Source organism: Ananas comosus, linkage group 25, assembly GCF_001540865.1.
Source record: "Ananas comosus cultivar F153 linkage group 25, ASM154086v1, whole genome shotgun sequence".
NCBI classification, from domain to species: domain Eukaryota; kingdom Viridiplantae; phylum Streptophyta; class Magnoliopsida; order Poales; family Bromeliaceae; genus Ananas; species Ananas comosus.
Window position 1 is genome coordinate 1448505 of NC_033645.1, and position 25842 is coordinate 1474346.

Below are 25842 nucleotides of genomic sequence, written 5' to 3' on the forward strand. Positions count from 1 at the left end.
GAATTTAACATTCAGCAGAAAATTATTTATTAAATTTATAAATTATTCTTTATTATTTATTTATATTTGATTAGATTTTATAAGTCTCACATGTCCCTCAGAAATATGGCTTCATTATGGCTTTGTTAGTCTTAATTCCCTAAATCAAATTCATTAACTTGAATCTTAAATTCAGTGATTGAAATATGAGACATATAGTAATGCTATGCTTACTAATAAATTTTTCAACACTATATATAAACTAGTATACGTGGTGGTATTTAGAGTAATATATACTATACTTAAAAATAAATTTCACAACACTTTACAGACGAATATTGTGAGATTTGTTTGTAAGCGAAGCATTTTTCCATATGTGCATTGTGTAAATTATTTTCTTAGATACATCATATATAACCAATGGTCGCATATGGTACATTGAAAGTGAACTCTTCTTATATATGTTGCAATGAAACAAATTAGTAATGCAAAAATTATTACTAAATATATATAACTTAATTATTGTGACATCCAAACAAAATCCTTAATGGAAGTGGATCTTCAAATCATGCATACTCAGTAAGTAGTCTCTCAATACTAAGGATGATGATACTATGAGGAATATTGCAGTATTCGTATGGCTATTCCCTTTCAAAGTAGATTGACTTGAAGTACATTAATTTTTTATCTCTTACCTAGCTAGTGAGCTTTTCGTGGGTGGTGTTCATTGAATGCTCGTGTCCTAACATTACCAAATTGAGAATATATAGAAGGAGAGTTTAATGAATGCATGCAGTAGCCCACCCAATAAGTTTCCAATGATAGAATCTCCAATAAATAGGGAGAGAGCATGTAGTTCATTTAATTATAACAAGGACAGCAAATAAAGGAAGGAGAGAGCTCAAGTTGTTCCACTTTCCTAGTAAGCACTGAATAGCTTAAATGGAAGGTAAGAAATTCTCCTTGAAGTTGGAAAAAGGCTCAGTTCCATGCATGTCAATAGAAGCCCATTTTTGGGACCTGAGTGCTCAATTAATGCAAGGGGAGAATTTTTGCTGTAAGCGTGAAAGCAAATCCATCGAAAACCCTACAATGCTTGCACAAACATTCCTTCGTCAACTTCCAAAAGCTATAAACTTCACCACCCATTCCAACTCCAGAACTTTTACCAAAGCCACGAAAAATAAACCACCGAGTTAATTACACAACCCTATAAATATATATATTTGCAGTAGCTCAATGAATGCCCAACCCTCATCTATATATCCACTCAATCTAGTAACACTAGCAAAAGAACACCTCCCATTAATTTTTCACATCCCCACTCAAACTTTTACCACATTATTCTTCGGGTACTATGTGAGAAAGAGCTGGTACATTAATGTACGTTCTCTGAAGCCAAATTAACATGGCCATGAGATAGATTGTGGACCTTGCAATGCCCACACATATATCCAACCCACATGAGAACAAACCTGCTATGCCCTTCCCTACATGCCACCACGTGAACTAGAGAGAGAGTGTGAACCATTTAGAGAGAGAGAGAGAGAGAGACAGAGACAGAGACAAAGAATGCAAAAAAAAAGAGGGCGTTGGTCTCAAGGAGAAAGAGGAGTGCCTTTCTTTTTTCTTTTTTTTTTTTTTATTAATTGAAGTCTCAATGTGAGGAGACCACGGCAGTTTCAGTTCCATGAGACGGGTTCACGTGGGAGCAGTTCCTCACTGCGGCCCCCTAAGTGACATGAGCTTTTTCCCTTCCCCTCCCCCTCTCCTCTCCTCTCCTCTCCTATCACCAAATGAGAAAGAGCGGAATCCAATCCAAATCCGAATCCCCACCCCTAACAACCCTAACCCTAACCCTAACCCTGACCCTGACCCTAATCCCACACACACACCCAAAAAAAAAACATCCAACGCTAATGCGAGTCAGTGCACGAGTAACATCACCTCGAATCTCTTTCGACATGAATGATGACCCAATCATGCACAGAAAAACCCTAAATGCAAAATGCATGATGAGCTAATTATTGTTTATAGTGATATATATATATATATATATATATATATATATATATATAAAATTAAATTTGTGATTTAATTCGATTAGTTTTTACTATAGTTTTTTGTTTATTTATTTGGGGGAGTACCTGGAGAAGAGGGTGCCGCAGTCGCAGCGGTACTCGCGGGTGCCGCAGGTCTTGGAGTGCGCCTTCCAGTCCGACTGCACGGCGTAGCGCTTCGAGCACTTGTCGCACTTCCACTTCTTCTCGCCGTGCTTCCGGCAGTAGTGCTTCTTGATGCCGGTGAGGTCGCCGAGCGCGCGCGACGGGTCGTGGTGGACGCACGTCGGCTCGGGGCAGAGGTACACGCGGCGCCGCACCTCCTTCGGGTTCTTCTGCTTCAGCTTCCACGGCAGGTTGTGGCCGCGGCGGTGCAGCTGCAGGTTCTGCTCCCGCTGGAAACCCTTGTTGCACACCTCGCACACGAAGCGGTTTGTCGCCATCAGCGTCTTCGGCGACAGAGCGATCACCTCCGCGTCCGGATCTGATCAAACGAATCATGCCGTATATGATGACAGACGAATTTCGACAATTACTCAGAACAATTGGGCTTGCTCGAGAGCGATTTGATTGTTACTCCGCTCTCGCGAAGCCGAAAAGGTCGGGTTTTTTTCTTTCGAAAGATTTGGCATGGAGGAAAAAAGCTTCTGAATGATTGATTGGTCTAGTATTCAGAGAGTAGAACAAATATTTTGTTTTTATGTTAAGTCGTGCCTCTTTGGCACGACTTCTGCACGGCGAGGGTCGGGCGGAGGAAGCTGCGCCAAACATGCTCTAGTTAGCAAGCGAAACCCAGATCATAATCAGATAGCTTATGAATCTAGGGTTTGTGGGATTACTCGAAAACACATGCAATAGACATGGAGTGTGGATACTTGCTTGGATTTCCCGGTTGGTTCCTCTTCTTCTTCTGAGGAGCCACAGGCTGAGAGCTCCCTGCGGCAGCGGCGGCGGCGGCGGCGGTGGCGGTGGAGCCGAGCACCGATTGCGAAGAGGGTGGGAGCTGTGGCTGATGCTGCTGCAGCGGCGGCGGCGGCGGCGGCGGCTGTTGCATCTGATTGCGGGGGTCGGGATCCTCCCGGATACCGAAGAAGGAGGCAGCGGCGGCCATAGTATATAATCCAAAAGCAAGGAAAACAACACTTCTCTCTTTTGCCCTTTACGCTTGCTGCTTCTGTGTTGACGGTGTTCTTCTTCTTGGTCCCTTCCTCCAAACGCACTGTTGTTGTTTTGGTTTCTGGTAATAAGGAAATATTGATCACTGACTAGTCCAAATCACACAGCTACAAAAGAATTTTCTCACTACCCAACATGCAACCAGGAGCTATATCTCCCTTTGGTTCTATCTCCTCACACACTTTCTCTCCCCGCCCCTTGTAAACCTCTTCTTTAAATCTAAAAGGCAACAAAAACACCAAGAGAGAGAGAGAGAGAGAGAGAGAGAGAGAGAGAGAGAGAGAGAGAGAGAGGAGGAGAGTGAGAGAAAGAAGAGAACAAAACAACCAAGTTTGGATATAAATTTAAAAGGGAGAAGAGAGAAAAGGGGGAGAAAAGGAGGCACAAACCAATCCAAAAGACCTGATCTTTCTTTCTCTCCTCTCCTTGGCTTCCTCCTCTCCTTCGTCTCCTTCTTTGATGTTGGGTTTAGAGACTAAAAAAGGTTTGTTTTAATGGGTTGGGTTTTTTTTTTTCCTTTTTTTTTCTTTGGAGGTGAGTTGCTTGTCACACTTTCCCTTCCCACCCTAGCTACTATATCTGATGATTCTCCTTTTCCCTTGTAGCTTCCCTCTATCATTCCTCAAACCACTTGCACCACAATAAAAAAAAACTCATCAAAATTCAATATAAATTGGACAATAGAGATAGAGAGAGAGAGAGAGAGAGAGAGAGAGAGAGAGAGAGAGAGAGAAGGGGTGGGGGTTGTTTTGATGGAGTCTCGCGCAGGCAAGTGTGTCGCTATGTGGCGAGGGGTGGGGCCCAGTGAGAGCTGTAGCGCTTTATACCCTTCTTCTCTCTCTCTTTGTAACTCTCTCTCTCTCTCTCTCTCTCTCAACGCCTACGTGTCATACTTGTATCACATTAACAATAATAAGCGAATCATATTTTTAAAACAATACAATACAAATACTTTTTATAATAATGAACTAACCTATAAAAATTGGTTGAAAATGTCACGTCATCCATATAATTGGTGCATTCTAAAATTTTTCCTCACTCATTATGTTATTACTCATTTTATATATCTTGCACGATTGATTGAAAACTTTACACATTATTAATATTTAAAATAAATTTAATAAAAAAAATTATACAGACATATGGTTTACGATCTTTCTCTCAAACAAAAACAAAAAAAGATACTAATAATAATCTCTCCTGATCTCTATTATATGTATATATATATATATCTATCTTTTCGTTCTCTCTCTTCCACCTCCTTTTCCTGTTTCGTGTCTCCTCCCCTTGAACAACCGGACAAAATCCAGCCCCTCGTCCTCCCAATCAACGTCTCCTTTTGGGTGGGGGTTAAACTCGGATAGTAAGATGCACCAACACCTTGCTTTTACGAGTGCAATGTAACGAATTAAATATTTCTTCTTTTCATGCATTTTTGAAAAGATATATGCATTTACTATTTGAAAATTAAAGATTTATTATTTATCTAAGTATCATTCATGTATGACTTGTTCCGTATGTGACTGTTTCTTTACTATTTGATTGAAAGAAATATTTTGAATCTATCTTCTAATTCCTAGTTTGAAAATGTGTTGTCTGAAAAATTAAAAAGCGTTTTAGACATCTAGTTTGAAAATATATTGTCTCAAAGATTTGTTCTCTTGTTTTTTTATTTTTATTTTTTGAAGAAAAGGAGCTTCATACCTCTTTTAGCTTAATTAATTTGACTCAAATACAATTCATCACCCGTAAATTTAAAACTTAAAGATTTACTATGTGCAATCTAGTTATTCCGAGGAATCAATAAACTAAAATTTTAATCAAATTCTCTAAATGTTGTGACACATGATATATATGTGATAACATGCATGTTACGAGAAAAATGAGCTAGGGCGCCCCTCCTAAAGCACCTTATTGAAATTATATAACATTACTCAACTTTACAGTTAAATTTAGCTTCGTGATTTGCTTAATGAATGAAGCAGATATCTTGCTACCTATTTCTCAAAAAAAAAAAAAAAAAAAATTAGCTTCGTGAACATTCTGAACTTAATTTAAAACATTTGCAAAACACATTTTATTAAGAGCAATGTTACCTCGTACACCTATAACATAGGTATAAGATTTGCATCTTAGGCTTTTGATAGTAATTAGGATTTTTCCGATAGTCCGATCATCTTTTTTTTTCTAAAAAATAAATGGGTCTTATAAACACTCCAGATGTGAGGGTACACCTCTACATGGGATGTACATGTCGCATTTTTTTTTTATTAATTTTCTGTTATAATTGCTGCGATATCATCCTTAAATTGTTCGATCGAGTCTTTCGTCTCTTTGTAGAGTGGTTTGCGGGATATTAATGTCACCTAAATTTTTTTTACTAATTCACATTTAAAAGACAGGGAAATAGGAATGGAGGAATTAATCAAAATGAGCTAATCATTTAAGTAGTTAATTTTTGAGCTTTTTTAAAAGGCATTTGTAATTATTTCAGTTTGAATAAAAGTTCAGGACAAAGTTGTCCTTTCTTTCCAGTGATAATTATGTGTTGACTACAATTAGAAAATTTGACGAATACAATATTATCTTACAAATTTTTGTTTTTTTCCCTTAGTTATTTGAGGAATTTAAATCAATAATTTACACATTTTAAAGGCTCTGTTAGTTATTAGCGATTAATTGTTGTGTGATTGTGTAGTTTATTTTCTAAAAAAGCAATTATATTCTTTAAAATTAATTGAATTATCAGTATATCTAACAAAATCTCTAATATAATTAACTAAATAAAATTATTCAAATTAGAAAAATTAAAAATTTAGAAGATTGAGGGGCCTATAGTTGAGTGGTCTTTATAGGTTTCAACCCCCGGGAAAAAAAAAAAGAAGCTTCTTATTGTTTGTTTATACCCTCTTTATGACAGTGTGAAGAACTGTTAGCTTGATTGAGGTTAAATCCAAAAAAAAAAAAAAAAAACCAAGATAACATTAAATGTGCCTCATAAATATGCCTTTATTAGTGTAAGCCATAAACAAACACATAAATGGTAAATTACAAATCTTTCTGTTACAACATTACTTTTCAAGGCTAAGACTCAATTTTTTTTTTTTTGATTAAACAGGGATATACCCTATTTGATAAAAGGCTAAGACTCAATTTTATATAAGTAATGCTATGCGAATGCCACGAATTAAGCAGATAGAAGTAAAATCTAGACTATAATTATTGTTCTATTTGCATATATACTATTGTGATTTGTATATTATAATTCGCACCATCCAAATTTTCTTTCATCTGCCAAATATTACTCTTTATATCACAGAAAGTTAAATTTATGTCCAATTACATTAGCACAAAACAAATTTTGAATTAATAATCTAAAATGGTGAAAAATAATACTTCTTTTTTGTTTTTTTTTTGAGGGATAGGTAACACGCTACCCGCTTTCTTTATTTCATTTAGAAATAAACTTAGCTAGAAATGTGAATCAACTAGGATTCGAACTTGTGAATTAACTAGGATTCGAATTTGGGTCTCGGGTACCAATTAACCACCAAGCCTCTGCCACTTGCTCTAGGAACGGTTGGTGTGAAAAATAATACTTCAATGCAAGTTAATACCTATGTTAGTTAATTCACGAATTATTCATGAATTATTGAAAATCCGAATTAAACGGCCAGTTTTTGAATTTTTTCCAAAGATAGAGAATTATTCGCGAATTTTTGGGCTAGCCGAATAATTCGCGAATTATTCCCAAATTATTGAAAATATGAATAAAAAACATATAATTTTTATATTTAAATATAAATTATCTTATATTTAATATCTTATATTTTATATTTTATACCGAATCCGTTTTTTAAACCGAATTTTTCAACGAATTTAAAAATTAGAAAACAAATTTTATACGTATTATACTCGTACCGAATTTTTGCCGAATCCGAATTAACTAACTATGGTTAATACTACTCTCTCAAAGACACGAAGTATTAAACTTACAAAAGCTAGTATATATGTTATGCATTTTTCCCTTCTTGTTGCTTCATGGTAATTAAAGCATCCTACGAAGGTCGAGTAGAAAACGCACACGACACATCATTCCATTAGCTGATGCAGATGCCGCGATAGCTAATGATAAGCAAGTTTCAAAGATATAATAATAATAATAGAGAAGATAGAATATAATATCACATGACAAGTTTGTGATAGTTACTCATATAATTATGAATTTCAATGTATAAGGAAATCCTCACAATACATGTATAAACAGTTGGTATAAGCTTTTAGTTCTTTGAATTTGCACTATAACAGAATTAGGTTATATGGACACATGTTTGGGACACTTTTGAGTAAGTGTCTCATTTATGCTAAAACTTAAAAAAATATCTACTTATGCCTAAATATAAAGCCCAATCCAACCAAAAATAAAAGATTATTCTACTCAACCCACCACACCCAGTCAATTTGACCCGATTACAAACAGAAAAGAAAAAAAAAAAAAGAAAAATCAATTACCAACTTTTCTTCTTTCTCACTCAATTCATTGAAATTCTAGACGAAGAGCCTTTCCTGTCGTCCTCCTCCGCCACCGCAGCCAATGAGATAGAGTCTCGGCAGTTGCTAAATGCTTAAATAAGTGTTGATAAATTAACAGCACTCTTTTAGGTTATAGCGACACTCTTTAACTGTCACTATATATTTAGCCCATAATATAGCAACATTTTTAAAAGTTAAGTAGTCATCAGGTAATTTATGCTCCAAGCAGCCTGTTTTATGACAGTGTACTACATTTAAAAAGTGCGCTTAGACCGTTTTATCTGTGAGTGTCTGTGGCTCACCAAGTATTTTATGCAATATTGGTTTTTAACATACAGAACAGTGAGTTGATCCGCATAACGCTTTGGTTATAATATATCTTAGTTTCTATTGAAGTTATATGATATAGGGGGATATAGGAGGTTAGTATGGGGGGTGTATATATAACGATATAAGAATAGTATATAAATTAAAATATTATATATAACTATAATTATATATATATATATATATATATTATCTCACATGTTATTGCCTTTCGCATTTGGAGTAAGAAAAGAGGTTAATTTTCTCGCATTTGGAGTAAGCAAAGAGGTTTATTTTATAAACTTAAGACTAGATATGGTGATGCCTGCAAATAGTATTAATGGTATTAATTGATATGAGTATTAATAAGGTGATCCTGATCAATTGTCGGAAAAAAGAGATGTAAAATGCATTTTTCTTACCGACCGTCCCTAAACCAAGTAGCAAAGGGCTTGGTGGTTGATACCCGAGACCCATGTTCGAATTCTAGTTGATTCACATTTCAAGTTAAATTTATTTCTAAATGAAATAGACGAAGCGGGTAGCGTGCTACCTATCTCTCAAAAAAAAAAAATATTTTTCTTGAGAAAAAGATATCATGCTGAAAAACCGATATAAAATATTAAAAATGAGAAATATGGTTACATGCTGCTTTATCATCCTGTAGAAAAAAGGAAATAATAAATCTATAAAAGTTACCTAGCTAATTGTGCCATATACGATGCTTGTCAAAATTCTTTAATTTTTGTCTAAATTATTTGCATTAAGTGTGGTATATATATGAGTACACTTATATATTCTCAGGTTGAAACAGATCATATGATCTATGATATGTGATCCCACACAATCTGATCTAGAATGGACGATCCTGAGCATGGACCACTGTGTCCTATGTTGGAATTGTGAGCAAGGAATTTAAGCATTCTCTATGGGGGCCTTCCTCCAATAATCTAAAAAAATGGAATTACTACGAATATTTTGAAGCATATGTACATGCAATGGAAAATTTACATGCAATGGTACGTGCAATGATTAAAAGGTTAAAATGATCAAAGAACATACGGTATATATGCAATATATCATTTTCTCACTCTTTCTGTGGGAAAAACTCTTACTCTTTAATTTGCTCTTTCTTTTGGATAAAACCTTTGGACATTTTTTTTCTTGGAATTTCTATAGTAAAGATATTATTTGTTCTGCACTCAACAAAAAAACTATTATATTAGCGTAATACTAGCTCTACGTATGTAAAAAATTAACTGGACGGTCATAAAATTTTCTCCGAACAATTGGGTTTTGATGAAATGAATTTTCTTCTTTCGAATCAAAATCTAGATCAGGGCAAGACAATACAATTCGATCAAACAAATGATCAAGTTATCGTATCGATCGAGTTTTCTCTTAGGAGTTTGCATGCATACCAAAGCTGGACTTTCACAGGTTCTTTTTCATTTTTTCACTGCAAATAATCTGTTTTGATGAAGATATAAACTATCTCTAAGATTTTAATTTTTTGAACTTGAATAATATAGATTTGAAGTTCTAAATTTATTTAATATAGTTTTTCTTTCTTAAATTAGTTGTACAGCAAGTGAAAACCAATCGGGTCCGAACATGCCTTTCAAAACTAGATCCAGATTCAAGCACAGGATAGCATCCAAAATCCGAATCGTTGTCGGATTCGTACACTGTGGATAATCATTATATATTGTCCGACCCGCTTTAGATTTGAACCTGGAATTTTACTGTGCACTTCCATGTAACTAAACAATATTTCTTTCTGGTTGGGCCAAACTGTTAATATATATATATAATTATTCTATTATACTATGGATAGTACCAAGTGTTTAGTATTATCGACTTTTCAGCTATTGAATGAATATATATATATATATATATATATATATATATATATATATATATATATATATATATATAGTGGGCTGGTATGCTTCTAGAAGCACGGAAGGCTCCGTGCTTCCAAGTTGTTTTCGATGTTCGGACTTTCGAATCGACGATCGGCTCCGTAAGAGTTGATCTAGAGTATTTGAAGTACCTAGAAAATACATTTTGTAATTTTTCGATATCATTAATTTGCCTAGTGATCGAAGGGGCTTAAAATCAATAATTTTAATGGCCGTGGTGAGCCGTTTGCAAATTTAACGGTGTAGAAATATCCAAATCATATGAAATTTTGATAGAAAATTTTTTATACCATATAAAACAAGATCACTAACTTTGATCTAAAATTTTAATGTCATATCATCATATTTTGTAAGATTTTTATTTTCAGCCGTTGATTTTGAGCCACTTCGATCACTAGGCAAATGATATCGAAAAATCACAAAATTTATTTTCTAGATACTTCAAATACTCTAGATCAAGTCTAACGGAGCCGATCGTCGATTCGAAAGTTTGAACATCGAAAATAACTTGGAAGCACAAAGCGCTCCGTGCTTCCAAAAGCATACCAGACGCACTATATATATATATATTGGACCTGTTTCTTCTAATGTAATTTTAATTTTCTCCTATTTAATTCAAGTTCACATCTTGAGCCTATCAAAAAATGTCGAATTCAGACATAAAGGGGATTGTTGAATATAAATATTAAAACATATTATTTTTTGATAGCTTAAGATCTCATTTGGTATCGTATTTGTTTCTTATTTTTTTTAAACACTAATTTTACATAATTTGTTGTGTTGGAATAAAAGCTTTCTTTCGCTAACTAGCTTACAATACATCAGACCAAATAATAGATAATAACTTATTTAAAACAATTTTTAAAACCAAAAAATGGTTACTTTTAAATTTTTATTTTTTGTTATCCACTAAATATTTCGGATGGAATAGTTACAATCAATCCACTGTCTACTTCTATGCTTTTTGATGTACAGAATTTTTTTTTTAAATAAAAAGCAAATACGATGCGAAACAAGACCTAAGTTTTTGGAGAATAATTAAACAATTATTTTATACAATTCGGCCATTGAAACTAGTGCTTACAATTCAATTTGTTAATTTGGGGGAATGAGATGGACACTTCCTATAGTCTGAGGAATTTCTTTCACCAATATATATAAATCCCAACATCTAAATATTCCCTGACATAGAAACATCACCAAACCTTAACAAAAAAATAATGCAAAAACATTCCTTAGACCCTCCTTAGCTTTTTTATTTTTATTTTTTCCGCAGGAAACTAGAAACTATTACTATATTACTCTCTCTTGGTGACCTAACGACATTATTTATGACATACTTTTGTCCTAACATTCCTTGTTTGGTAGCGTCTCGATAAAATTACTGGTCACATGTCCCGAAAAGTTCAAATTATTAGAGAATTATTTTGTCTATTTATAGTGTGTATATATATATATATATATATATATATATATATATAATAGTACATGACATGGCACGAAGGACTTGGGTTAGATCCCGTGAATTCATCCATTATTGAGAGCTCGGATATTCAAGCTCTTGTTAGGTATATAATAGTTTATTTTTGAAACGCTGTATATAAAGGCTGAGTAAATTTTAAAAAGGGTTAAAAGGCCAATTCCATTCTAATACTTCTTTTAGGGATAATTTGATGCAGTTTCTTGTAAAGAGTCATCCTCCCAAATTTATCCGATAAAGTTTAAGTTATCAGATTTATTTTTTTAAAATTTTTTTTGTTATTCAAATATATCTCTTAGGTTAATTTGTTGCCGTTAGTTTTTTAACAGTAAATCTATAAAATGACCATTTTGCTAGTACAAATTTGTCTCTCCAAAAAATTCCAATGGGCAATGCTGGCGATCGAGCTTGCTGTGGATCTCGAGCCACAAGTGGCAAAGTGAGATTTGGCGCAAAAGGAGAGAAGAACGAAGATGTTCCTCTCACCTCCGCAGTTGATGCTGACATTGAAGACGGCAGAGACGACGACTACGCTCTTCTCAACTTGGATTACAATTAAATATGTATATATATAGAATTAGGCTGAATTACTATCGATCGATAGCACCAGGCGCTTGGTGCTATTAGGTTTTCTGCTCTTAGATAAAAAAAATATACAGTTATGATGATGTGGCTCCCCTAGGGTTGAGTGAGTTATTGGTTGAATAGTATAATCCAACGGATAAAAATAGTTAAAGAGTTAAACTTAACAATAAAAAATTCGATAGCACCAAGTGTTTGGTGCTATCGTAGAATATCACACCAAACTATATATATATATATATATATATATATATATAAAATACCTCTAAACTAACTATCGCTAAATATTTCTTCTGTAATTAATTATAATTTTCTAATAAATACTAACTGCAGGAATATTTTTGTAAACGGCATAACTTTTACAAGAGTAAATATGATAATTTAAATTTTGTAGGGATACATTTAGAAATTAAGACACCTCTTACAAAAAGCCGTATGAAATTATCTCATTGGTTAACATTTAATTGTTGTTAAACAAACTTAGGGTATTATAATTCTCTTGGTACGAGGCAGGTCATTATCATATGATGAATTAAAAAGACCCAAACCTTTTAACCAAACCTATCTAATCCAATCTAAGTTCGGACCCACCATTCGAACCTGGGCTCCGATTTAAAATAGTTCAATAAATCTGTAACCAAATATTACTTTTTTGTTTTTCTTTGGGTCTCAATTGCTAGCATAGTAGATAAACCTATCAGTTGTAAATAATAGTGTTAGGGTGTTAATACGGTATGTACATTCCGAGACACAAGGAATACATTTTAATTTCCTCTCGCCCCTTAGAAGTATTAAAATTTTTGTNCTTCTAAATACAGCTGTTTAAAGAAAACAAAAGTTAATACGGTATGTACATTCCGAGACACAAGGAATACATTTTAATTTCCTCTCGCCCCTTAGAAGTATTAAAATTTTTGTATCACTTATATATGTACTTAATTAACTTTTGTTTTCTTTAAACAGCTGTATTTAGAAGCTAATTAAAGCCAATATGGTGCTAAATTTTAATCTAAACAAAGTACTAAATATCAATGCTTCTTTTTGGGTCTAGCTAGGTTGTTGGTTGGTTGGTTTGGAGTTAAAAAAAATAATAAAAAAACGAATATCATACTCCTTTTTTTTTTGTTCCCGCGGCTATGTACGACTATTACCAAAGCATTGACCTCAGTCAAATTGTATGACTACGAAATGGTGAATTAATTTAAGCACCGGGGCTCCGGACCATAGTCTCATTTTTCAACTTTAAAATGTTCAAATTAATTATTCACACATTTACACAGGATCTAGGATATATAAAATTTATAGGAATAAAATTTTATATTTTTTCAACATCGTTTATTTAGTAAACAAATCATATCAAAATGAAAGGTAAAATTTAAACAATTTTTAATAAATTGATGAGGATAGAGCTTCTAAATTCAAGATCCAGAATGTTGATCTCGATATTCTAGATAGTTTAAAATATTTTTTATCAAAATTTGAATGAATTTAAATTCTTCTACATCGATTGTTAAACTACAAACTCGTTATACTAGTTATTGAAAATTAGTAACATTGAAATGGTTGATTATTAAGTAAACAATGTAAAAAAACATATAAAATTTTATTCTTAAAAGGTTTAAATATTTTAGATCAGTTTTAACGGTGTCGATCATTATTAGAAACATTCTAAGATTAAAAATGAGACTCGTACGGGAGCTCCTCTTCTATTAATAGTATAGTAACCATGCTCTATCTCTCGCTCTATATATATATATATATATATATAGAGAGAGAGAGAGAGAGAGAGAGAGAGAGAGTTTGATTGGGTTACTATCGGTAGTAAACTGTTTGGTTTACTACCGATTTGTTTTTTATGATAGAGCTTCCAAATCGACGATCGACACCATTAAACATGATCTAGACTATTTAAATTATCTAGAAATCAAGTTTAATGATTTTTTGGCATCACTAACTGAACGATCAAAGAATCACAAAATCTATAATTTTAATAGCCGATATGGTGCGTTTGCTCGTTTAACGGTATAGAAAAGTTCAAATCAACTAAATTTTTGTTAAAAAATTCTTTAAACTATTTAAAATAAGATCTAGACTCTAAATCTCAAATATAAAAATTGTATCATCACTTTTTGAAGGATATTCATTTCCAGCCATTCATTTTTCTGTTCACTTGATGGACAAGAGAACAATATCAAAAATGTGTGAAATTTGATTTTCAGATAGTTTAAATAGTTTAGATCATATTTAACGGTGCCGATCATTAATTTGGAAGCTCTATCATCGAAAACAAATCGGTAGTAAACCGATTCGTTTACTACCGATAATATTCTAGCACAACTATATATATATATATATATATATATATATATATATATTTTCATGGTAACTCATTCCAAATTTAATTCATCGGATGAGTTCTGTACTATTAGATAAGTTTATATTCAAAAATCATAAACTTTGAAGACTTATTTAATTTCATGAAACAATCAATATTTTTAATTCAAATTTTGAAACTACTTAATTTTTAAGGAATAGATATGTATAATAATATCTACCGGACTAAATATCACGTTAAAAACATTTCTTAATTATTAGTAGGTGTTCTTGGCCCCTGCGAGGATAAAGAAAATGGAAGGTTAGAGTATTATTAAATTAGGGGAGAGATCGAAAGGGACGTGAAAATTTGCTTGAAATATATTCTGTCTCGTCCTTGTCGAATCTTAGAAGAAATTAGGTGGACGTGGACGTGAGGGTTTAATTTACTTAAATAGGAGGGGTTAATTAAACTAAATAAATATATGTATATATAGGCCTTGATTTTGTGATCTCCTAACTTGTATTAATTAGGTTTTACTCTAATAAGGGGCTTTGTCATAACACTGTGGGAGATTCTTCAGGTGGGGTCTTAAACCTTGTACATGATTGATTAATTAGCTCCTTCACATTCTCTCGCTATCTCTCTCTATCTCTCTCTATCTCTCTATCTCTCTCAATGTGTGTGTGCGCGCGCGATTGCGCCGAGCACGATGCACGGGTTGTGTTAGGGGTGGCAATATTGACCTGAGCCGATTTGTAGTCGACTAAACCCAAACTAAGCATTTAACAAGTTTGGGTTCAAATCAAGAGAAACTTTTCTCTCTCTCTCTCTCTACATGCATGCATGTGTTCATACAGCTTGCCCGTGACACACGAGTTGGGTTGAGGATGGCAATATTGACCCGAAACTGTCGGGTCAAAATAACCTGATCCAACCCGTTTAAAATGATCATATCGTTGAATAAAACAGTTTGGTACGCGTCAAGAGAAAGTGACCCGCTCTGATCATTATATCAAGTAAGAATTGGGCACATACGATCTAATATTTTATCATAATTTGCATTTTAGTGCAGATCGTACCTACCTGATGGCTTGCTATTTTTCTCTCAAATTTTGTATATATAATTTGCATTTTAGTGTTTTGCCACCAAATTAGAGGGCTGATCTTATGGTAAAATAATCATAGGTTCGAATTAGCACTCTCTTTGGAAAACTAATTAAAGTTTATCATAATGTGTAACTTTTTATGACTTTGGTAATTTTGACCACTGCTCAGATCTGCCGCTATTAGAAATGTGGATGGCAGTTAATTATTGATCTGAGGATTAGCCAAAGCTTAATTAAATCTCATTTAAAACGTTTTTCTAGACGGAAAAAGGCACCACTTTGCTGTATGTCAAAGTCTCTTTTTGTAACCAATTGTAGGAGTAGATCGAGCTACTATACTATTAGGATTACAACAGTTTTTGTGCTCCTAATTTTCTAACTATTCATCAATTTTGATTGGTGGTTAATTAGGATGAGAGAGAAGAGAAATTAAAGAGGAACTTAGAAAGAAGAGAAATTACGCCATCCAATTTATTCCCAATTTTTCTTCTCTTTCTCACCTTAACCATCCATCAAAATTGATGAATGGCTAGAAAGTTAAAAGCACAAGGGCTGCTGTGCTCCTAATAGTACAGTAGCTCTACTCTCAATCGTACTTTGTGTTTTTTCTAAAGAAAAATTCAAGTTTTAGAAGAAAGAAGGCATGCATGTTTTTCCAGGGGAAAAAAAAAAAGTTATTTAACTTGTTGCTTATGAACTTCTAGCTAGTGTCTTAGTTAGTGTGCTGGAGCAAGCTCCTAATTGTTACAAAAGAAATTAACTGATAAGAAAATGGCTCAGAATATATAGCAGTAATCATGCATTTCAATTCAGATGTCCATCTGAAAGGCGTATCCATGATCTCTCTACAGGGCTTATTGGCGGACCTTTGAACTACCATGCATTAATTGGTGTAAATCGATCTTATCTTCTAAATGGACGGCATATCATTGTCAAGAATTCACAAAAACTTTCTCTACATTGAGGCTACGAATAGTCTATACCTCTTTCGTCATACTTCTTATGTAGATAAAGAGGAAAAAAATTATTGTATTTCTCTTTTAAAAAAATAATTAGCTTGAGATATAGATGATGTGATGCAAATGCTATATAGATATATATATATGTAGAAGATCACCTCCAATTAATTAATATTAATATCTATATACATATACATATCAATACTATTATCAAGGGAAAAACCATCCTTTTTCTTTGTCTATTATATTCCAACGGAATCCTACTATATATCTACGTACCTACTAGCCAATGAATATTTGGACGTAGCATCCAAGGACAGCGACATTGCACCTTTCCATATGCCTTCATCAAATATATATCACCCTCTCTCTCTCTCTCTCTCTCTCTCTCTCTCTCTCTCTCTCTCTCTCCATGTAAAGTCGACATAGGTATAGGAAAACGATGCAACACCTCTTCGTTTCTGTCTGTATACATCCTCATCCTCTCTCGATCATCTCAGTTCATCATGTGCTTTTTTGGTACGGAGCGGAGATGATGCATCAACGTTTCGCGAGTACCAGCTACATATTAATTTGTGTGCATGACGTACTCGGAAAGGAAATGGGATCGGGTTTCCCGTACAACACAGCAACCCGCTGGGCAAGGACAAGCTCGTCCCTCTTACCCTTTTTTTCCTCTCAATGATTCCCCTTTTGATTGTTCTTTCATGTCGCGTTTTATTCCCGATACAAGTAAAAATTATTTATTTTAAAAATAAATATAAGTTTAAAAGTAAATAAAAATTAGATTGGTTTTATATTTGAATAAAAATTAAGTTGTTGCTAGGAATAAGATAAATAGTATCTGGATGCATGATTAGATTGGAACAAAAAGAATAAAAAAATTATAATTTTAAGTTAAAATTATTTTATCTAATTAATTAACATCAAAATATTAATTAGAAATAGTTTTTAGACTTTAATTAACCTTGTTCCCACCTCAGAACAAGCTTGTTTCAAGAAAAATGGTGGAACGGCAGTTCCAGCCTTATACCAGCTTATTTTTAAAAATTCGAGAACTACTATTCTCTGGTACTAAACACGACGTTCGGGAACAAAGGGGAGAACAAAAACTTATTCTCTCCTTGTTCCCGCACCAAACACTGCCTCAATGTCCAAATGATTGTCCAAATAGGGACATGGCCATATAGTTTTAGATGCACATGAATTTTCTGTACATTTTTTTATACAATTATTCATCCAAAATTTGTGGATGATGATCAAACAAGCTGCCTCGAAGTTGAATCTGGCGGGTTAGATGGTTCCTTCCTGCCATTTATCACACGATTAGGTCAAAGCTCACGTCTTCCATGGGTAAACATTTTTTTATGCTGGATTTTAGAGGCTTTTGTATCGAAAATAAAGTAATATATCGATGTTTTGATAATTAAAACTAGTTTTAGCATATTTATTGAGGAAAAAGTAGCTAGTTATATGTTTCATTTATTATGGAAAAATAAATTTAGCATCGCTAGTGAAGGCAACCATGGCCTTTGAGGAACGAAACAAGATCACGACAAAAAAGGAAAAAAAAAGCTCACTGATGCATCTAGAATTCTAAGACTATCTAATACATGTACTAGTGAAGCACTTCCCAAGAACTCAAAAGTTGACTGATATTCTTAAGAAGAATTGTTGATAAGATTCTTATCTTAGCAGATCACGTTGTTTCGCTCGATCCAGATTTGCCACCACAAGGAAGATAGAAGAGCAAGTTCTTTGGTCCACTTTTGTTTATCTTGAAGGTCGAGTTACTTTGCCTACATTCCTCTACCATCTTTCATGGGTTGTAAGTTTGGAAGCCTATCGTCGAAGCAAAAGATCGAGCAAGTATCTGATGAATAAACATCTATGAAAAGGGTGGTTACAAGTTTCTTGGTTGTTAGCACATGCAGAATTGTTCGATCTCCTCACCGGCCACAATTTTTGAAGAATGTCTGCGGCCATGACTCTTTTCCTGAGAATCGGTCATACAAGGATTTTGATTTTAACACGCATTTTTTGTTCCCAAATTCGGGAGCTCAAATGGCCCCTTGAGCTCTTCGTCTGAGAGAAAGTTGTACGGGGACTTGACGGAGAAGTGCAGGGTTAACAATACATATTGAGGAATAGGTTTGCTGAATCTGGTTATTATTATATTGAGTAGTGCAATAAGTGCTCCAAAAATATGTTTTTTTTCCTTGTTTTTGAAAAATGCTGGAGTCCTTGCTATGTCTATCTCCTATGTATACTGATCAGCTGATGTAAGGGCTTATGAGTAATGAACATATCAATATGCTAGTATTTGTACACCGCATAGATACACTACTAAAAATTCATTCTTTTAATTTCCAACAATAAATACTGTTGCAATTGTTAATTATTAATCCTATAATAATTTTTTGCAACAAACAAGAATTATTGCTATAATCTTATGATAATATGTGACTAAATAATATGATTTGTATTATCACTACCGGATAAACTGTTGCAAACGAAATATATTTCACAATAATTTACTTTTTGATGTAATTAAATTAATATCTAATATAATAAAATAGGTAACTGTACTTTAGAAGTACATTTTGAGATAATATATATCATAGGGTCAACTTTAATCGATATCCTCAGCTGATTTTGGCAGAAACATATATATATCCAATTAATTAAAACGGAGTAAAATTTGGGTAACTGTAAATTAAAATTATTAAAATCTTACTGTATTTTCTCAAAGTGCCATTTTTGAGAGGTCCTCCATACATTTCAAAGTTTAAAAAAAAAAAGGAAAAAAACGTAGACAATGACACGTGCTGGAAACGATGGACTTATCCGGTGCACTGTAGCTATCCAGTAATTTGGGATGTAGCGCATATGTGTACGCCTTATGCCAGCTTAGTATACAATGATATAATATCTATGATGATAGAAATACAATAATTTTATTATTATTATTATTATTATTTAAACAAGTATAGGTCCCACTCCACATAAAATTTGCATATCTAGTCACATATACAGGAACTAATTAACTCCCTCCTTTAAAAAAGAGGCGTGCAGGGATCCAACTTCCGACCTCTTGGTTCGCGATCAAGATACCAGACAACTGCACTAGACACTGAAGATGTAAAAATTTACTTGGACTCACTCACCAGTTGAGAAATAAACGAGCTGGGGAGAGAGAGATTCGGCTAAGTTAAACTAAATTATTAGACCTAGATTGATAAATCTGATCTGACTGATACGATGCAAAGGATGATATTTTTATTGTGTTATTTTGGAATTTAAATGCTGCTCTTTAACTATCAAACTTTAACAAATGACACAAAACTCTTCGCATTTTTCAAATAAAAAAATTGAGAAAGTATTAATGCAAAATAGTTCCTCAACTTGGTTTTTTTAAAAATTTTTTGAGGAGAAAATTGGTCTATTACTGAGGGTGCTCCATATGTTATTCCACTAAAAAAAATAACCATCCGGTTTTTAAGCGCTTTGAGGTCTTTTGTGGGCGACAAAACACATCAAAAAAAAAAAAAAACGAAAAAAGAAAAGTGAAAGTAAACAAAAAAAAAAATGTTAGAGTTACTTTGCTTGGTGTCATTTCAAATTTGACTTGAGAGTTGCGCGGGAATAGCAAAAACTTATGCAATCCCTTATCGTATTAGAAAGATTCTGTCTCTTTATAGTATTATGTTGTCGGGGATGATGATCATTGGAGCTTGATGATGTTGGAATAAAAAAAAAAGAAAAAGAAAATAAAATTAAAACAAAACGCAGAGGGGGTCCACAAAAAAGGCCAATTAGTACCTGCACCAGGTGTGCCCCGTACACTCCGTACACCGCTACCCACCATTTGATGATTAATAGAATTAAACTTTTGATTCTACAAATACAATTTATATTATTATTAAAAGAGTCTATCGTACGTATGTATGTATGTACGTACGTATGTATGTATGTATGTATGTATGTATGTTTGTACGTATGTAAGTGTAAAAGAAATATATTTTTTGAAAACTTGTTATGTTGGAAAGGGAATATATATGATTTCTAGTGTGTATTTAAAATGTTATAAAACAACATGGAATAAGTTAGATTCTAATTTTTTTTTCTTTTTTTTTTTTTTTTTTAAGACACGCTACCCACTTCGTTTATTTTATTTAGAAATAAACTTAACTGAAAATGTGAATCAACTAGAATTCGAACTTGGATCTCGGATACCAACCACCAAGCTCTTTGCCACTTCCTCTAGGGATGGTCGGTAGATTCTAGATTTTTTACAGTAGAATTTAGGGGGTTTTTATATATGAAATGAACTTACACTCCCTGTCTAGGCAATAATTTCACCCAAAGAAGATAAAGGAAAAGGAGCCCACAATCACAATTCAGTGATTCACGAGGGGCTTTTCCAATCAAACCTAAAAGATGAGGTGGGGCCATAATAATTAATAATAAAAAATCAAAAAGCCAAGGACCTTTTTCTGCTTTAAAGCTGGAGAAACTGCCCTTAGATTTCCTAACAGGTAGGGGATGTTCTTATTGTTGTCTCCTCTCATGGATTTAACCCCTTGGGCTCACTCACTCAACACTCAACTCCCCTTCCTTATTATTATATATAATATAACNCTCTCTCTCTCTCTCTCTCTCTCTCTCTCTCTCTCTCTCTCTCTCTCTCTCTCCAGTTTACTAATGGGGCCAATGTGTTGTCCTCCTGTGGGTGTCCCTACTATGGAGTAGATTCCCACAATCCCCTATGTAGGGACCTGGTAACAGTGCATTGAATGGTGCCATGCTTCTTACCTGTAACAGATATTTTAGACAGGATTTATAGGATACTAGTGTGAACCATGTGAGATTGGGTGAAGAGTCTATTAAAAAATAATTTGATTCATACAATTAGCTAGCTTTATGTTAAATGATGTCCAAATTAGAAAAAAAAAATGTCGTTTTTGTAATTTTGTGCAATACGAAAAGTTACTTTTGATCGACCGTCCCTAACACATGCAGATGGGAAAGGACTTATTGGTTAGTATTCAAGATCCTAAATTCGAAGCCTAATTACTTTATATTTTCGGTTAGATTTATTTTTAAAAAAATTGAACGGAAACGAATAGAATGCTACTTTTCCGCACGAATGCTTGTCTATGCTGGGCCTTATTTATCACTGTTAGGACTTGGTGTCTATTTGATGGTACATTTGCTTTTGCTTCAACGACAGCCACATCTAGTTAAGTACCTGGTAATCAAAACTATTTGAAAATTCTACTGCCACAGCAAAAAAAAGTAAAAATAACATTTTGCGCTCTAAAAATAGAAGTTTCAATTTGAAACTTTAGTTCTACTGCAGAAATAACTTATAATTAAGAAGATTATTAGAGTACCTCTAAAAGATCTCGGTTCCCTTAGGGCTGAACTTGTTAGAAAAAACGCAACGCTTCATTTGAACAACATTAATTGCACCCAACATTAGGGCCAAACAAAGTACGTAGGTGGTGTTAGATAGTTCAGGTCTAGTCCAAGCCCACACGAACCTAAGAAATAACCTATCTAGTGGAACTTATCCAACTCAAAAGCTTAAGCATGCATATCAACATTCTCTTATTAATTATCTGACATGGAAATATTCATATATGAATTACTAACAAAGACTTTATATCTAGAAATAAAATACAGCAATGTAAACTAATCAAACCTTCGATCTTAAAAGGGCCTACAATGCTTGCCAGAAAGCACAAGCCAGTATGTGAGCTTTTGCTGTCGGATTTTCAGACTTCATAAGAAGCTAAAATTCTAAACTTCGCCAGAGCCAAAACACCACTTCTGATCGTGCAGAAGCTGGGCTTGGTGGTTGGTACCCGAGGTTCCAAGTTTGAATCCTAGTTGATTCACATTTTCAGCTAAGTTTATTTCTAAATAAAATCAACGAAGCGGGCCTTATGTGGGCGGAGCCTATAATGAAATGGGCCTTAAATGATATTGATTTGGACCGGGCTTCTCACAACCCGTCGCAATCGTGGTTGTGACCGCAGAGATTACCGGAGAAAACACGACCAAGCCTGCGCCGAATCTGGGCCTTGCATTCATTTTAATCATGTTTACATCGGACGAGCGTCGATTAAGTTGGGCTAAGAGTCGTTGTTTAAAGCTTCGGGCCCTGCATTCTTGTATTATGCAGGCTTTAATTTTTATGGCCCGATCCCATACATACACTGTTGCAACGCCCCACAATTCTATTCTCTTTCTAAGATTCTCTTCCCTCATCAGAGTTGATTTCAATTATTACAATTTACAAATGCTTTTTGCACAATCGTCCGAGCGGTATTGAGGAGCATCTAATGCAATTGGGCGAAACAGAGTTAGAGACACGGCCATATAGAGGTATACTTCTCCTTTTCCTATAAAAATTAGAGAAATGATGTTGTCATCGACTCATTGCGATGTGCGTATCGTGATATTACAGACAAAAATAAGCAGAGCATTTTTTCATCGCACCACAACACAATATACTCACAATCGTAAATAGAGACTTAGAGGGATCATGCATCATATTAAAAAGTTTTTTTTTCTAGATTTAACATTTTATTTTATGACAAATTTAGATTGGTTGGGGGTTTCGACACCATTGGTTGGATGATTCCATGAGCTCAGAGTATTAAAAAAAAAAAAAAAAATGGGGCTTAACGGGCCCAGATTTGCCCAACAATAATAAACTTTGTTGGAGGCTTTTGCTTGAGGCTTAATTAGGGCCTGAAATTGTGAAACAGGCCTAGTTGGCCAAGGCCCAGTTCACACATTACCATCCTTTTTTTTTATATATATATTTTTTACTTTTTTTTTCGGGGATACTTATAATTCACGGGAAAATTATTAATAATCCTCATCATTAGACACTAACTTACAATGGAAGCTAGGTTTGGACAAGTAATAATTGAGACCTACAATTTGTGCAAATACTGGAAAAGATTATTGGCAGCTAGGTCAGTATCCTGTCTATGAAGTGGAAATTGAATTGGACTAAATCACAATTGAGATTCGTAGGTGATATATTTATATACGTTAAGTAAATTAGTCGGCTCTTTTCTAACAACTCGAGCTTCCCGGATTTAGGTCAATGCCGACGATCCAACACCAATAATGAGAAATCCCACTTTCTTAGCACCTACAAGAAATTAGAAAAATGCTTAGACTTCCTAATCCTAACTAATATTAAAGCTAGCTATGTTAATTATGCCCTTTCTCATTGCAACTTCTTTGTAATTCTCTCTTCATCTTCCAGTAAATGAAATGAGAATCTAGGTCACTTCTCTTCATTGAGTAAATACTTAGATGTAAATTAATTTATTAGAAACATTAATTGTATGAAACAGCTTTGTCATTCTCAATGAGTAAATTAATTGTCTAGTTTCATTAGAGAAAAGATTTAATAGAACCTACTTAGGAAGTTCTCTTACCAAAAATGACACATTAAAGTTTAATATCTTATCGAAGCTAGATAGTTGTTTTTTTTTTTTGGCTTGACTATGAAAATTTTATATAAATCTCTGAAATGATCAACACAACATGCATTCTCTTCACGAGTCAACGACCTTCGCTCTTAAAATTTGATTATTACACTTCAAAGTCAACGTCAAATTACTCGCGCGATCAAGTTTGGAAGGAAAAGAGAATGGAATTCAATGTGTATGATCTAGAAAGAAAACACCTATGGTAGTCAAATAAGTGAAAAGATTTAATATATATGTATATATATATATATATATAGAGAGAGAGAGAGAGAGAATAGGGCTACTATATATATATATATATATATATAGAGCAGGGCTGCTGTGCTCTCAGGAGCACAGAGGCCTCCGTGCTCCTGAGCCGTTTTCGATGATGGAATTTTCGAATCGACGATCGGCTCCGTTAGACTTGATCTAGCGCATTTGAAGTTTCTAGAAAATAATTTCTGCGATTTTTCGATATCATTTACCTAGTGATCGAAAGGATTCAAAATCCATAATTTTTAATGGTTGATATATGCCGTTTTCAAGTTTAACGGTGTAGAAGTATTCAAATCAGATGAAATTTTGATAGAAAATTCTTTATTCTATCTACAACGATTCTAATTTGCTGATCGAAATTTTAGTTCTATATCACACTTTTTATAGGATTTTATTTTCAGCCGTTAAAAATTATTGATTTTGAATCCTTTCGATTGCTAGATAAATGATATCGAAAATTTGCAAAAATTTATTTCTAGAAACTTTAAATACGCTAGATCAAGTTTAACGGAGCCGATCGTCGATTCGAAAAACTCCATCATCAAAAACGGCTCAGGAGCACGAAGGCCTCCGTGCTCCTGAGAGCAGCAGCGCTGCTCTATAATATATATATATATATATATATATTATATTATATATTATATATATATATATATATATATATATAATCCGGCTATTATACTCTTATGAGGACAATCATTTTCGTATCATAAGTCTGTTTTCGATGATAGAGCTTCCAAATCGACGATCCATACCGTTAAACATTTTCGTGAGCTTTAAAACTTCTGGAAATCAAATTTCATAATTTTTAGACATCATTTACTTACGATCAAAAGCTCAAAAAATTGGCAATTTTTAAGCGGCCAGTATGAAATACTTCTAGTTTAATGGTGCAAAAGAATCCAAATATGTTTGATATTTTTTATTAGAAATTCTATTCACTATCTAGATTAAAGATTAATAACTCTGATCTTAAAATGAAGGATCCGATCATCCATTTTTAAGATGTCGTTCGATTTTAACCGTTCATTTTATGACCGCTGATGACATTTTTATGATTTCAAAAATTACAAATTTATTTTTTAGAAGTTTCAAATACTCTAGATTATATTTAACGGAGTTGATCATCAATTCGGGAAGCTCCATCATCGAAAACAATCTTATGAGTCGAAGGGCTCAATACTCATAAGAGTATAGTAGCCCTACCCATATATATATTATATTATAGATATATATTATATATATATATATATATATATTATAATTATATAGAGTTGGACTGGGGCTATATTAGTAGCAAATCCCATTGTTGCTACAGTTTTTTAGCTTTGGATCAACTCTTTTCATTATTTCTAACCATTGGATTAAATACTATTAACCAGGTGGGAACCACTCAACCTGGGGAACCACTCAATCTAACCGATCTAATATCATCATGACCCTTACAATTTTTCATCCAAGGGTTAAAAACTTGATAGCAAAAAAAGATTTTACATATTAATTAATAGTATTCCAGCTAATTCTAGTGTATTAGATCATGTTCAACGATGCCGATCGTCAATTTGAAGGCTCCATCATCGAAAACAAATGGTGGCAACGGAGCCCGTTTGCTATCGATAGTATTCTAGTACCCCCCCCCCC

General features: G+C 33.7%; 1 protein-coding gene and 1 long non-coding RNA gene across 3 annotated transcripts in view; one reads left to right on the top strand and one right to left on the bottom strand.

Annotated features, from left to right (window-relative positions):
- LOC109729045 (protein indeterminate-domain 5, chloroplastic-like) overlaps positions 1 to 3928 on the bottom strand; it is a 5759-nt gene extending 1831 nt beyond the window's left edge. Inside the window, exons 1-3 of one of the 2 annotated variants that reach the window (XM_020259667.1) lie at positions 3618 to 3928; positions 2919 to 3276; positions 2127 to 2523 (exon numbers count right to left, since the gene is read on the bottom strand). In XM_020259667.1, the coding sequence (XP_020115256.1) occupies positions 2127 to 2523; positions 2919 to 3150 (629 nt within the window). In that variant the 5' untranslated portion in view covers positions 3151 to 3276; positions 3618 to 3928. Of the gene's footprint in view, positions 1 to 2126; positions 2524 to 2918; positions 3277 to 3604 lie in introns of both variants that reach the window. The other variant, XM_020259666.1, reaches the window with a different exon arrangement.
- Positions 17338 to 18745, top strand: LOC109703544. The gene is made up of 2 exons (XR_002213980.1): positions 17338 to 17776; positions 18122 to 18745. It is a non-coding gene; the product is annotated as an uncharacterized LOC109703544 (long non-coding RNA).